Source organism: Aplysia californica, unplaced genomic scaffold, assembly GCF_000002075.1.
Source record: "Aplysia californica isolate F4 #8 unplaced genomic scaffold, AplCal3.0 scaffold00174, whole genome shotgun sequence".
In the NCBI taxonomy this organism is placed as follows: domain Eukaryota; kingdom Metazoa; phylum Mollusca; class Gastropoda; order Aplysiida; family Aplysiidae; genus Aplysia; species Aplysia californica.
Window position 1 is genome coordinate 905,437 of NW_004797444.1, and position 12,490 is coordinate 917,926.

A 12,490-nucleotide genomic window follows, 5' to 3' on the forward strand; every position below is an offset into this window, starting at 1 on the left:
AGCAGCGTGCAGAGCGCACAACACTTGTCCCCCTGGACCATTAAGCAGAAAGCAGCGTGCAGAGCGCACAACACTTGTCCCCCTGGACCATTAAGCAGAAAGCAGCGTGCAGAGCGCACAACACTTGTCCCCCTGGACCATTAAGCAAAAAGCAGAGCACACAACACTTGTCCCCCTGGACCATTAAGCAGAAAGGCTACATTCTGTGCTGTTCCTGTTCTCGGAGGACATTAAAAGTGATGATCGCATGTCCACCAAAAAAGAAATTAGAATTGGAACTGAAAACATTAGATCTAGCTCATTTATTACCCGAATTCTCATTCTGGCCTAAGAGTAAAGCAGCACTCATGCTAGGTCTACTCAACGTAAAAAAAAAAAATTTACTCCGAATTGTTAATACAAACTGATTTTCGACCTCAAAGGCCACACAAACCATTCAGAAAGGAAATTTAACTTAAACAAATGCGTATGTCAAAAAGGAGATTGATCAGCGTCCGATGGGGGGCCAAGTGTTAATAGTCTTGTCAACTCCTATGGCTCTGATCTGCATGATTGTATGACAAAGAGGAATATGTAAGCTCTACATCATCCCCCCTGGGCTGGAACTGCATTACAGAAAGAAGTCATTTCCAAGAAAAAAACATTTCCACTGTATAGTGTAAGACTCTGCCATACGCCATTTTGTAAAATGATATATGACGGAGTCTTACACCAACTATTCAATTTGTTATTAAGGTCCTTGGCATATCTTTCTGATTTATGTAATGCATTGGCACAGTTGCCCAAGTATCCTAAGAATTAAGTGGCAGGATAGAATAAGAAATGAATAGCTGTGGGAGAGGACAGGACAAGAGGATATAGAAATAGGACTAAGAAAGTGGCAATGGACGGACACACCTTCAGAAAGCCCAGTGGACACATCACAAGACAGTCACTGCAGTGGAACCCACAGAGAGCAGGAGGCAGGGGTAGGCCACGGGAAACATGGAGATTTGTGGAAAAGGACATGAGAGAGATGAAGCTCACTTTGAACTAGCTTGGAAGGATTGGCCAGGACAGAGATAAATGGAAGGAGCTTGTATGTGGCCTATTCCCTGCCAGGGGTGAAAGGCATTGATGATGATGATGACAGTTGCCAAATATATTGATAAAGTTAACTTTTTCTAGCTTTTATGCTTTTATGTTTGTTTCATTTATTTATTGGCCAATTGAAGCTTTTGCATGTGGGGAAAAAGAGTCTGTTCTTGCAGCAGTCACATATTTTTTTTAAAATCACTATCACTAGAGGATTCTTTGTAATTTATTTTCAGAAAGAAGCAACTGGTGCTTTGACCCATTCCGGAGCTCATCTTGACCTGTCTGCTTTCTCCTCCCCAGAGGTAAGTCATATCTACTGCTTAGTGTGAGAAAGCCATATGCCATTTTTAAAAGTTACGTATTATGGAGTCTTACACTGAGCAAGTGATAATTGGTGCAGATTACTCATACCATTTTAGTCTCATGTCCTGTGTTCCTGTACTTGCTTCCTTGTGGTGACAGTTAAGTCTGTGGTAGTTGTGTCAAAAGCCATGAATTCGATTCCTGCTGAGGGAAATAAGTTTTATTGTGTGTCCCCATCTTTATGCTGAGATGCTGTATCCTACTCAGTCCAGGTTGGTTTGACAGCTGGGGTGGACGCAGCCCACTTCATGAATGATCTACACTTTTTCAATGGGAGTGTAAAACATTTTCAATCAATCGATCTATTTATCTGTTCTTAGATGTACACTGCTGCTACCGCGTAGTCTGCATCTTATTCTTTTCTTCTTTTCTGTGTTTATTAGTCTGAGCCTGCACCTTGCAAAAAGTACATTTTTTCATTCTGATCACAGTGTACTGCATCTCATCTTATAGCTAAAGCAGAAAGGGGAGGGGGGGGGGGGGGGTAGTGATGCTTTTGAAAAGCCACAACAATGTATGTGTGGAAAGGTGCTTTTTTTTTTTTTTACTTACTCTAACTCATCTTGAGACTTTAAAAATATTCCTCTTATAGAAACCTCAAGTGATATAGTACGGACAGTTGTAATTTTGGAAGACAATAATGCATAGTTGGGCAGGTTGTACCTTTTGAAATGATGACGGTGTATTAGTGCCACTCAGATATTTCGAAACATAACAGGTCTTACAAAAATAATCGAGAAAATAAGTGACAGTTTCCCTTTTTTTTTCTTGGTATCAATTTCAGGAACTGGCGTCTTTAGGACTGGATCGTCTGAAATCTGCTTTGATGGCTTTGGGTGTGAAATGTGGAGGGTGAGTACTTTAGAGTTACTTTAGTGTATTTTTTCTGTATGTCGTGAGTTACGCTTGCCATTAGCTCAGTTGATATCATGCAGGTCCGTAGTGTGGATAGCCTTGGTTTGAGTTGTTCCCAACTGGGCATTCTTGAACTTATGATTTTTTGGGTGACTTTTCAATTTATTTAAAGGCTCTCCACTTACTTGACTAGGTCCTATCAGAGAATGATGTTGAATGTTCAGGTCACTCATGCCTCTTAAATAAACTCTCAGTGTTGATTTGTTTCTTTTACTAAGCGTTTTATGGCACTTGTGATACAATTAAGTCATAAAAGTGCTGAAAATTAGAGGTGTTACAAGAGAGTAACAAACACAAAAAAGAAGGAGGAGAGATAAAAACAATAGATGTTTGATAGGGGAAATTAAAGAAACAAACCACACCAGAACACCCACCAACCCCCCACTTCAGTGTTGAAAAAGGTCTTTAAACCATGCATATCGACTGCTCAGTGTAAGACTCTGTCACACATCACTTTTCACAATGGTGTATGGTGGGGTCTTGCACTAAGCAGTCGATATTTGCAGTCATGTGGAATATGTCACCCATACAACTGCACTGTCTTATCTCTTGTAGTCTCTGTGCATCTACAATTATTTTCATTGTTAGGTTCCACAGTTTCTGACTTGTATATATTATATTTGTATTACTTTGCTTTTGAACAGTACTCTAGAGCAGAGAGCCCAGCGTTTGTTCGGTACAAAAGGAAAGAACCTAGAGGAGCTGGACCCTTCGTTGTTTGCCAAGTCCAAACCTGGGAAAGCAGGGAAAGTTGGAAAGAACAAGTAAGTCTGGATGAAATGTAGTGAACTTTGAAATGAGTCTTAATTTGATTGCTGCTGTCATGTCAGTAGGAGATGTTTTGGAAATTATCGTCGGCCTTGTGATAAAACCGACTAACCCCAGCGCTGTAAATTTTACAGGAGAAGGAAAAAAACTGTTTTATTTCAAAACAAAGGTGTCTAATGATAAATCAGTGCTTTCAACACCTATAAAAACCAGTGCTTATCAACTCCCTCCGTAAAAACTGCGACAGCGTAGGACTGCCGAAATTCCGTAGCAAAAGATCCGTACTCGCATTCGCATCGTCTTGTACTAGTCTAAGTTACGGATATTTACGGTAGTTCTCTCGGCAATATAAGTTAATGTAATAGAAACCTGCGAGATTGCTCATTCCCTGCAATGGGCCATTATACCGCTATGCCCCATGCATTCAAGGCGGGTTGGTCGACAGTACATTTTTACCTGCAGATTATTCAAAATTTGGCGAACTTTTTGTGTCAATTTCCTCCTTACTATCATTCGCTCATTCCGTCTGTCTCTCTTTGGATTGTTGCCGCGGCTGGAAAATTTGCGCGTTGATCAAGTAAATTGACTTGTGATCTTAGACAGAAAATAACAGAAAGAAACTTTTTTACAAATTTGTCTAGATCTAGAGAAATGATCAATACGAAGATTCTATGGCACAAGAATGTGATAAGGGCCGCGATGAAAATGCTTAAACCAGCCTAAAACTTACTAAAGTCAAGAATACATGTAATTCGAAGTGGTGTTCCGAGGTGGTGACTTGCGACATTCAGACGTGAAATTTAAGGAGAATTAGGGTATACGCCGGGTAACTGTATTGTGAAGGTGCATATCTATTCATCATTCCCAGGTTCGCCTTCTATCAATGGTGCGATGACAAATTAATTGAATTATAGTAGCTATGGAAGGGGAACCTGCTTTTAAACATTGCCATCAATGGAAATACATTATGTAGATCTTGAGGAAGAAATCAAACAAGACAAAATGTTGAGGAAAAAAGAAATGTTATGGTTTGTAGGCAATCTCTTCAAACAGGCTCCCAAATGCCATTCTCAACCCTCTAAAAGCATTCAATTTCAATTTCTTCTGGGGCTTCGCCCCCTGAACTCCCACCGGGACGCTGGAGACCCTGCTGGACCCCTGCAGAATTTTCCTTACTCTTCAGCTTCAGCTGGTGGAAGCACTGAAAAACACCTTACCGAAAACCTGTAGACCTTTTTTTCCTTTAAAAATCGCTTTTAATTAAACTGCGTGGGTTGGACGGTTATGTCGCTCAAAATTTTTCGGGATAAAACCGACCAGCCCTCAATTTTGTGGGTTGGCCGGATTTATCAGGAAGCCACTGCTGGGCTTGAGTGCAACCAAGCCGCACTTGCTGGTAACGTTTTTGATCTGTTGTTTCTATCGTCGTAATCTTTTGTGTTACATGTATAATCATCATCATCATCCTCAGAAGAAGAAGAAGAAGGAGGTGGAGGAGGAGGAGGTGGAGGAGGAGGAAAGGAAGAAGAAAAAAAGGGGTAAGTGGAGGAGGAGGAGGATAAGGAGAAAGAGAAAAAGGAGGAGTAAGAAGAAGAAAAAGAAGGAAGTAAAGGAGGACGATTTTATGGCTGCCACCATGCTGTCATTTCTATGCTATGGAGTCAATTTGGGCAAAAACAGCAGTCACAAAGTTGAAAATTTGCTAGAAGTACAAGAAGTAGAACACAGCAAGGGGTCTATTAGTATTAACTACATTTGAAGTAGAAGAACAGGAGGTTCGAAGAGTAAGGGAGAGCTACTACAGCAACAACAACTACAACAGCAACAAAAACAACAACCACAACAGTAGTAGTAGCAGCAGGCCTTTGGAATTTATGACCGTGTTTGACGTGGTACTATTGACACTGGGTGGCCATTCAAATGCCTGGGAAAAAAGTAGTACTAAGAAAGAAATGAAAGCAGAAAGCCACACTAAAGCTCCACTACCTCAGCAATGGTTTGGGTGAAGTTGATGACATAATAATATATTATTATCATACAAAAAGACTTCGTAAGTATCCAAGAATACGCCAAATATCTTCAAGGTGCGTGGCTTGACAACAACTACTTTATTGAGTTTTCTCAACAATAGAAGAGCATGTCTGTCTCACTCTGTGTCTTATGGCTATAACAATGCAATACGACAAAAAGTCACCATTTGTTTTGAAAGACTCTACAATAATCGAATTTGACTTGATCGCTTTCAAAGCTTCTTACTGAGGCAAAGGGTCGTAGTAATTGTGGTACGACAGCCTTCAACTCGTGTAGATGTTTGTACAAGCTGGCAGTTAACTTCACTCTGTCTCTGCAGAGTTCCGGCAGTAACTGTCGTACACAGGGTGTTCAGCTTTTTGGTCCTTGCAGCGCCTGCCATTCATCATCAAACTTCAGTTTGTACTGAATTTTAAAGACTGGCGTGTACTTTGATGCCTGCAAGTCAGTGACAGTAGGATCGTCTGCTTTTCTCCCTGGGATCGTTTTGTACTCTCCGACCTTTGGTAAATCTTTGAGAAAGTTGTGGTCCAGGCACATAACTTCATAGGGCCTGGGGATGCATCTGGCTGGGAGCATGATGTTCACGTAGTCCACTGGGATGTAAATCAGAGCGGTTTTTTGTAGTGATCGCTCAACAGTGCCATGGACTGAATCCCCCTCCATTTGGGTATGGCCCTTGGTGAGGAATTTCTGCTCAACAGTGATGTCAAGCTCTTTGGCCAGTGAGGCCATTGAACTCACCAGGGTGGCATTTCTGCTTTGGTAGTTGCTCCCAGACATGATGAAAACTGTTGGAGCTCAGACCACCTTCACTTTCATCCCTGTCATATCATCTGGCGTCTCTTGTGGCAAGATCCTAAATCGTAAAATTGTGTACAGCCATTTTTGTTTTATAATATAAGGCGGATGTCTTTAGTGATGGTGCCAGGAGGACGCACTGGATCTCCATACAAAGGACACTCACTTTGTTCTCTGGGTTCAGTGCGGGCTCCCTGTCCTTCTCCTTCTTTGCTCGAGATGCAGCTTTCCTCATATTCATATTTGATGAGCTGTGTATTCTGTTTCTGTGAGGTTTCCAGATTCGAAGCTGGTGCACGTCGCATTGGTATTTCTTGGTTGAAAGTAAACCCAAATTGTTTTTCTTGATCTTTTGGCAGAACACTTGATTAGCTCAATGTTTTTTTCGGCCTCTCTGCACATTTCTCCATGTATATTCGATGCAGATCTGACGTGTTCTCGATTGTCATCTGCAGACAAGGTTGTTTATTCGAAAGTTTGTCAAAAAATTCCTCTTTATGGAACAATTTGTTTGACTCTCTCGTGGTGGGCATGATGTGTTCTTGGGGGACTTTTGTTTTTGGGTTTTTTCGGAGAAGACACTTTAAATAAACTAGTGGGTCAGGCCGGTAGATCTAGTGTTCATGAAGATTGTTTTACAGACAGGAATTCTTTGACCGTTGACTCTTTTTAAGTGGTATTGAAGGGGGTAATTTCTTCTTGTGTTTTCACTTGCTGTGTAAGATGTCTTTTTGTCTCTCCTGTTTACCATGGCATATACGTAGGCTTTCTTTTCCTTCCAAGAGAGTGACCAGTGATGCCATTGCATTTTGTGCCAAAGCAGTTTGCAACTGCAAAGGACATTAAGTTCACGCCCTGCTCGCTTTGTACTTTGACATGTGTAGAGGCATTCCCAGTTCTTTCAACCTCTTCCTTTTGTTACCCTTCCAATCGTTTTCATGCCGTGTCCTTTTCGCAGAGATCAAAGACGACATAACTGTTGTATCATCAGCTGATGTGACATTAGCCTGGTCATGTTGATCACTTCCCCCTGCGCTGAGGGTCAGGGGTGACACAGCAAGAGTGGCATCATTTGATGGAATGTTATAGCGTTATGTATGTTAAGGTTTGGTATAAGGATAAAGCATTATATTATGACACTGAAAAAATCATCTACAAAACATAAATGAAATGAACTATCATAAAAATCCGAAAGATGTTTCAGAAGGTAATGGCTGCAATAAACACTGCAAATGAAAAAAAGAAGAAGCACTTATAACAACAATGATTGTTGGGGGCAGGCGGTGTGCTGGACGCAATTTTTTTTTCTGAGTGAGTTAGTAAAGAATGAAATGCTATCGACTTTGTCCATTCAATGAAGAAAAAAATGATTTGGAGAAGAGACGGAAGTCCGAATAGGGGAAAATGGCTTTATAATTCAGTGACTTTCCAGTACAAAGACAAGGAAGAGCTCGTGGACAGAAAAAATAGTATCATATAAAACAAAATTGAAAAAAGATGCATTTTAAATACCGGCATTGTCAAGAGATAAACAGTTCTGTGGGAACAGTGGGGAGTTTTAGTCATTAATAATATTATCAGCAGTATTAAAAACGAAGAAAAAAGAGGAAACAACCAGATTTATATAACTCCCCAATGAAACCAACTAGAAATATACAAATATTCCTTTTTGGAGAGCTCCTTTGGGTACGTGAGTGATTTCTGGACTGTCACAGGTCAGAGTCTAATGTCATATGAAGTCCAGAGACAAGTGGAAGCCAGGGTTAGTTGGTAACATAGCAAGTGGCCTCTCTTTGTTAGCGCGACAAAAACAGCCAACCATCATTCCCTCCCTCGCATGTGGGATAGTCGGAATTATCTGGCTAAAATCTGATGCGTGCCGGGTTATACAGTTTTGTTTCTAACGTTTTAAAGACATTTCTAAACAAAATTCAAATCTGTCTTTGAATGAGCATATGGTTATGAAATGGACAATTTACTATCGATAGGGCCAATAAAAAGGTTTTTTTATATTTTGTGGGTCAGTCGGTTTTATCACAAGGCCGAATTTACGCTAAACTGGGCTTGGAAACAGCAGAATGCTGAACTGCCTCAGTGTCCCCTTTGTTATTCTTGTAAGTCTATAGACAGAGTTGTTTGAACAGGTATTGTTTTGGGTTGCTCCCTCTTAAACATTTTTATGTTGCTTCGATGTAGTTTCGGGTGGATCAGACCCTTGTTTTTCCATATGGTTCTAGAGCCTTTTATTGTACTGTTGACTTTATGCGCTTGTGAAGCTTTTGTCTTTTTTCCTTATGCCACTTGGTAGTGTAGAATGGAGGCTATTTATCAATTCTGACAAAGTGAATCTGTACTAAGTTGTTTTTAGTGTAGCATTTTTGGTCCCTTGCTTATGTGTATGGTTAATGCTATATTTTGGTAAGCAGATGAAATGTATTTGACTATTAAGTGTCTGATTATGCATGTTTATTTACTTGTGTTTTGTGTTGAGGTGAAGGTATTATAAAGTGCTTTGAGCAGTATTGTGCAGAAGTAGGCGCTATAGAAATGATCTGTATTATTATTTTTAGTTTCATTACGTTTTAGGGTTCAGTATTTTCATAATGATTTAGAGACATGCTTTTGGGTGGTTGGCGGGTGCTCTGGTGTGGTTTGCTTCTTCTTTCCTATCAAACATCTATAGCCCTTATCTCCCCTTTTTCTTTTTTATGTTTGTTACTCTCTTGTAACTTCTCTAATCTTCTGGCGCTCATATGACCTTATGCAGTTGTGAGCGCCGTAAAACCTCTACTAAAACTAAACTAAAGAGACATGCTTTTCACTGAGTCTTTGTAAAAACTTTCAGGGATTCGGAAAAACAGAGAGAGATTGCTCTGCTGGAGGCCCAGGTGTACAGACTGTCAGAGTTGCTGAGCGAGCAGCGGTCGGCCACCAGAGACAACGTCCAGCGCAAGCAGGCACAGACAGGGGAGGAGAGAGAAGAGTCAGATGACGAGAAGTACGAGGAGTCTGACTCTGATGACGAGGGAGAGGACGCTCCTTACAACCCCAAGGGCCTCCCCACAGGCTGGGATGGAAAGGTCAGGCTTGTGATTGATGCAAAGAGGTTAAATATTATAGTAGTAGAACTCATGGCGGTAACATCACGGGTGTCAGACCTGGGAAGGGGAGGGGATGGGGTGCGCTACTTGCCCTCAATGACATGGCTGGCGTATCCTTATTTACATGAACGATCTGAACACTCGCACGCTCCGCAAGAGTTCCAGTCCCTTAAAAACAACCATACCCCCAGATTTCAGTGCAACTTGTAGATTTTTCCAAAGACCGTCTAGACATCTACATGTGAGTCTCGAAAAATAATCACTGCCAGTACAACTGCGTTTATTCTTGCCCTCCACTTTCAGTGTCCAAGAGTGGGCACATGCAGCCACCATTCGTTTACGTGGGTTATGTCATTGCCACAAGCTCTAGTGCTGCATATAACCTCTTTGGATTAATGTCAGTTTTGGGGGGGGGGGTTTGTTTTATGGTCAGTCAAAATGAGACTGGGCCCCCAGTCTTAAAGAACCTGTGCCTTCAGTCAACTGCTAGATTGGCACCCTTGCAATCTGAAGCATTTGGTGTGCAGAAGGGTAAATATAGAGAGTATGTTCAGGTGTGCAGATGGTCCATAGTTTTAAAATCATGCCTATTTGTGAAAATTTGTCTTTTTGAGATATTGATGTTGGTGCAAAGATGGTGACTTGTCAAATATTTCTGTCACATTTTCAGTTGCTGAAGCCTCATTTTGATTACAAGCCCGTCATTTGCAAATTCATGGTCAAATGAAGACTGGGATGGTTATTATTAAGATGAAATTTTAGCACTTTAAAAAAATAATTTTTGGTTCCGACATAAAAACAACATTCAGTTTCCAGTGCACAATACCATAAATCAGTGGACGCTGTTTTATCGTCGGTCAATTGTCACATTGATGCTATAAAACATTTGAAAAAAGCTGGGCACTCAGGCAAAAATCCTTACACCTTTTTTTGATTTCAAACATATTATTGATGTCTCTCCTTTGGAGCTTCAAGGAAGCCACGATCTGAAGAGAGTAAAGTTATCATTTGACAGTCTATTTGCTCAATGTCTTCCACTCGAGCAAAGCTGTATCACGCATATTGTTTTAAGATTGTCTGACAGAGATGCAATAGATTATACAATTTTTAAATAACGAAAACAGACCTAAGTCTTTTTAAGGAGTACAATTGTGGCCAATATCTAATTGCGGTCTCGAATCTATTTATTTGAAAGTTATGACTGTTTTGGGGGGTTTTTTTGGTATTGTTTTATATGAAAGTTAACTATTTTTACTTTTTTATTGTCTGTTGCAGCCTATACCATACTGGTTGTACAAACTCCATGGCTTGAACTTGACCTACAACTGTGAGATCTGCGGCAATCACCCCTACAAAGGACCCAAAGCCTTCCAGAGGCATTTTGCTGTAAGTGTCTACTGTCTCTATCAATGCCGAATTTTATTCCAATTCTATCCATTCATACAGTTGTTTTTTGAGTTTTTCCCATCTTTTGTCCTGCATTCTTCGTCTTTATTATTTTTATTTTTTTTTAATTCCCTAATTTCAAAATGTTAGTTGGCTGGGAAGATGTTTGAAGCATTTTTAGACCTGAAAATAATCTTGAATTTTTCTCTATTTGATGGCAAGGTGCTCAAAAAAGAAAAGGTAATTGTTGCAGTTATGATTAAAAGATGTTGTAGATAAGAGTGATATCCTGTTGATGCTCAGGTTCTGCAGTTTTTGCTGTTGCTGCTGCTGTCTCTATTTATGATTGTTTTGTAATGAATGTACAAGAGATGTCTGCTGTTGACTCGAACAAGATTATGCATTGATGTGCACAAGATTGTGTGTTTGTGTTAGAGCCTCCTTTTAAGAATTCATTCATTTTTAAAATTAGTTTTGTTTGCAGTCAGTTTGACATTCATGCACAGTTTTTGTATGAGATTATAGGGCCTTGATAGAGGAGCTGATGCCAGAAAGTATGGTAGAAATGAGCAGCTACAAACGTATTGATGAGTCATTTTAGTTAAACCTCATTTTCATCGTGGTATTGCAGTGATCAAAAGAAAAACTTTTGGGTATCTTTCTCCTATTTCTTTAAACAATAAATCTGGTCTCAGATTTTATTTTGTGTATTTGATTATGATCAGCTTTCTTTTCTTCAATAGAATATAGAACAAAACAAGAAAAATGCAGGGGATTTTAGCATCCCTTGCGTTCATTATTTGTTGTTTTCTTTTGTATTTTCTACATGAATACTCCATTGTTCTCTGTACAGGAATCAAGACATGCTTTAGGAATGAGATGTCTGGGCATTCCAAACACTGCTCATTTTGCCAATGTGACCTCCATAGAGGATGCCCTTGCCTGTGAGTGTGTTTTCTTATTATGTACCTTGCACTATGGTGAAGTTGTGAATATAAACTAAAGTACAGTTGTATTTTTATCCCATACTCTATGTGTCAGGTGGTCTTAGTTTTGGAATCTTGTTCAAATTCAAAATGCAATCTTATCCTTCAGTCAATACTAATCATATATGGCATTTATATAGCGCTCAACCCTGATTTAAGTGCACAGGCTCTGCTGAGTGCTTATACAACATTATACAACAGTAGCTCATACACAGTACTTTGTGGTCTGACTTAAGATCAATATAATATACATATGTCTCATTGATTTAAAAACAGATGAATTTTGCTGACATTTGAATGAATAACAAGATTTGATATCTCATACTCATAGACTACTGGGCAAAGCATTCCAGATCTTGGGGCCATTATCAAATGCTCTCTGGCCCATCTGTGTACTACTATATTATTGTTGAAATTAATAGGCCTTAAGTAGTATATCACGACCTCAGTGCTTTCTTATTGCATCTCTATTTTTAATGACAGTGAAAACAATTCAAAACACAGAGTGAGCTTAACCCTAACTCTGGCAAATGGTTTCAACAGGAATGGCAGGGCCAGTCAGCCAAAACGTGCACATGCTTTACAAATCAAATTTATGGACTTGCATCAAATAAAAACCCTACAAAAGTATATATTTTTTGAAAGATAATTGAATGAACTTTTATATTTTACCATTGAACATATGATTTTATTTTATTTTCAAGGGGTTATGTAACTTTGAAATCCAAGATGGCTGACATAAAAAATTTACATGCTCATTAGCATATTCACCAATCTAATGTATTCCTTGTTATAAAAAATGTGAGATAGCAGAAATATGGGTTTTTCAATTACCTTTCAGAAAATGTATAGTTTTATAGGTTTGAGAAGAACAGGTAATGAGTTATGACTGTTTCAATTTGTCATGTGGTCTGTTTCGAACGCAGCTGATACTCGCTAATTTTATACCAAACTCAACATAAAAACACTCTAAGTACAACCATGTGGTTTTCAGCAATCTGCTGGTAGTCTGTAATAATTAGTATAGCAAAAGGAACCTACTTTACTCTATAGCTCTCCTTT

General features: G+C 39.5%; 1 protein-coding gene across 1 annotated transcript in view; it reads left to right on the forward strand.

Moving 5' to 3' along the window:
* Window positions 1-12,490, forward strand: part of LOC101855946 (splicing factor 3A subunit 3) — a 28,701-nt gene that overhangs the window by 13,855 nt on the left and 2,356 nt on the right. Inside the window, exons 10-15 of the mRNA XM_005098171.3 lie at window positions 1,311-1,379; window positions 2,225-2,292; window positions 3,000-3,119; window positions 8,801-9,035; window positions 10,332-10,442; window positions 11,296-11,386. Coding sequence (XP_005098228.1) covers window positions 1,311-1,379; window positions 2,225-2,292; window positions 3,000-3,119; window positions 8,801-9,035; window positions 10,332-10,442; window positions 11,296-11,386 — 694 coding nt within the window. The remainder of the gene's footprint in view (window positions 1-1,310; window positions 1,380-2,224; window positions 2,293-2,999; window positions 3,120-8,800; window positions 9,036-10,331; window positions 10,443-11,295; window positions 11,387-12,490) is intronic.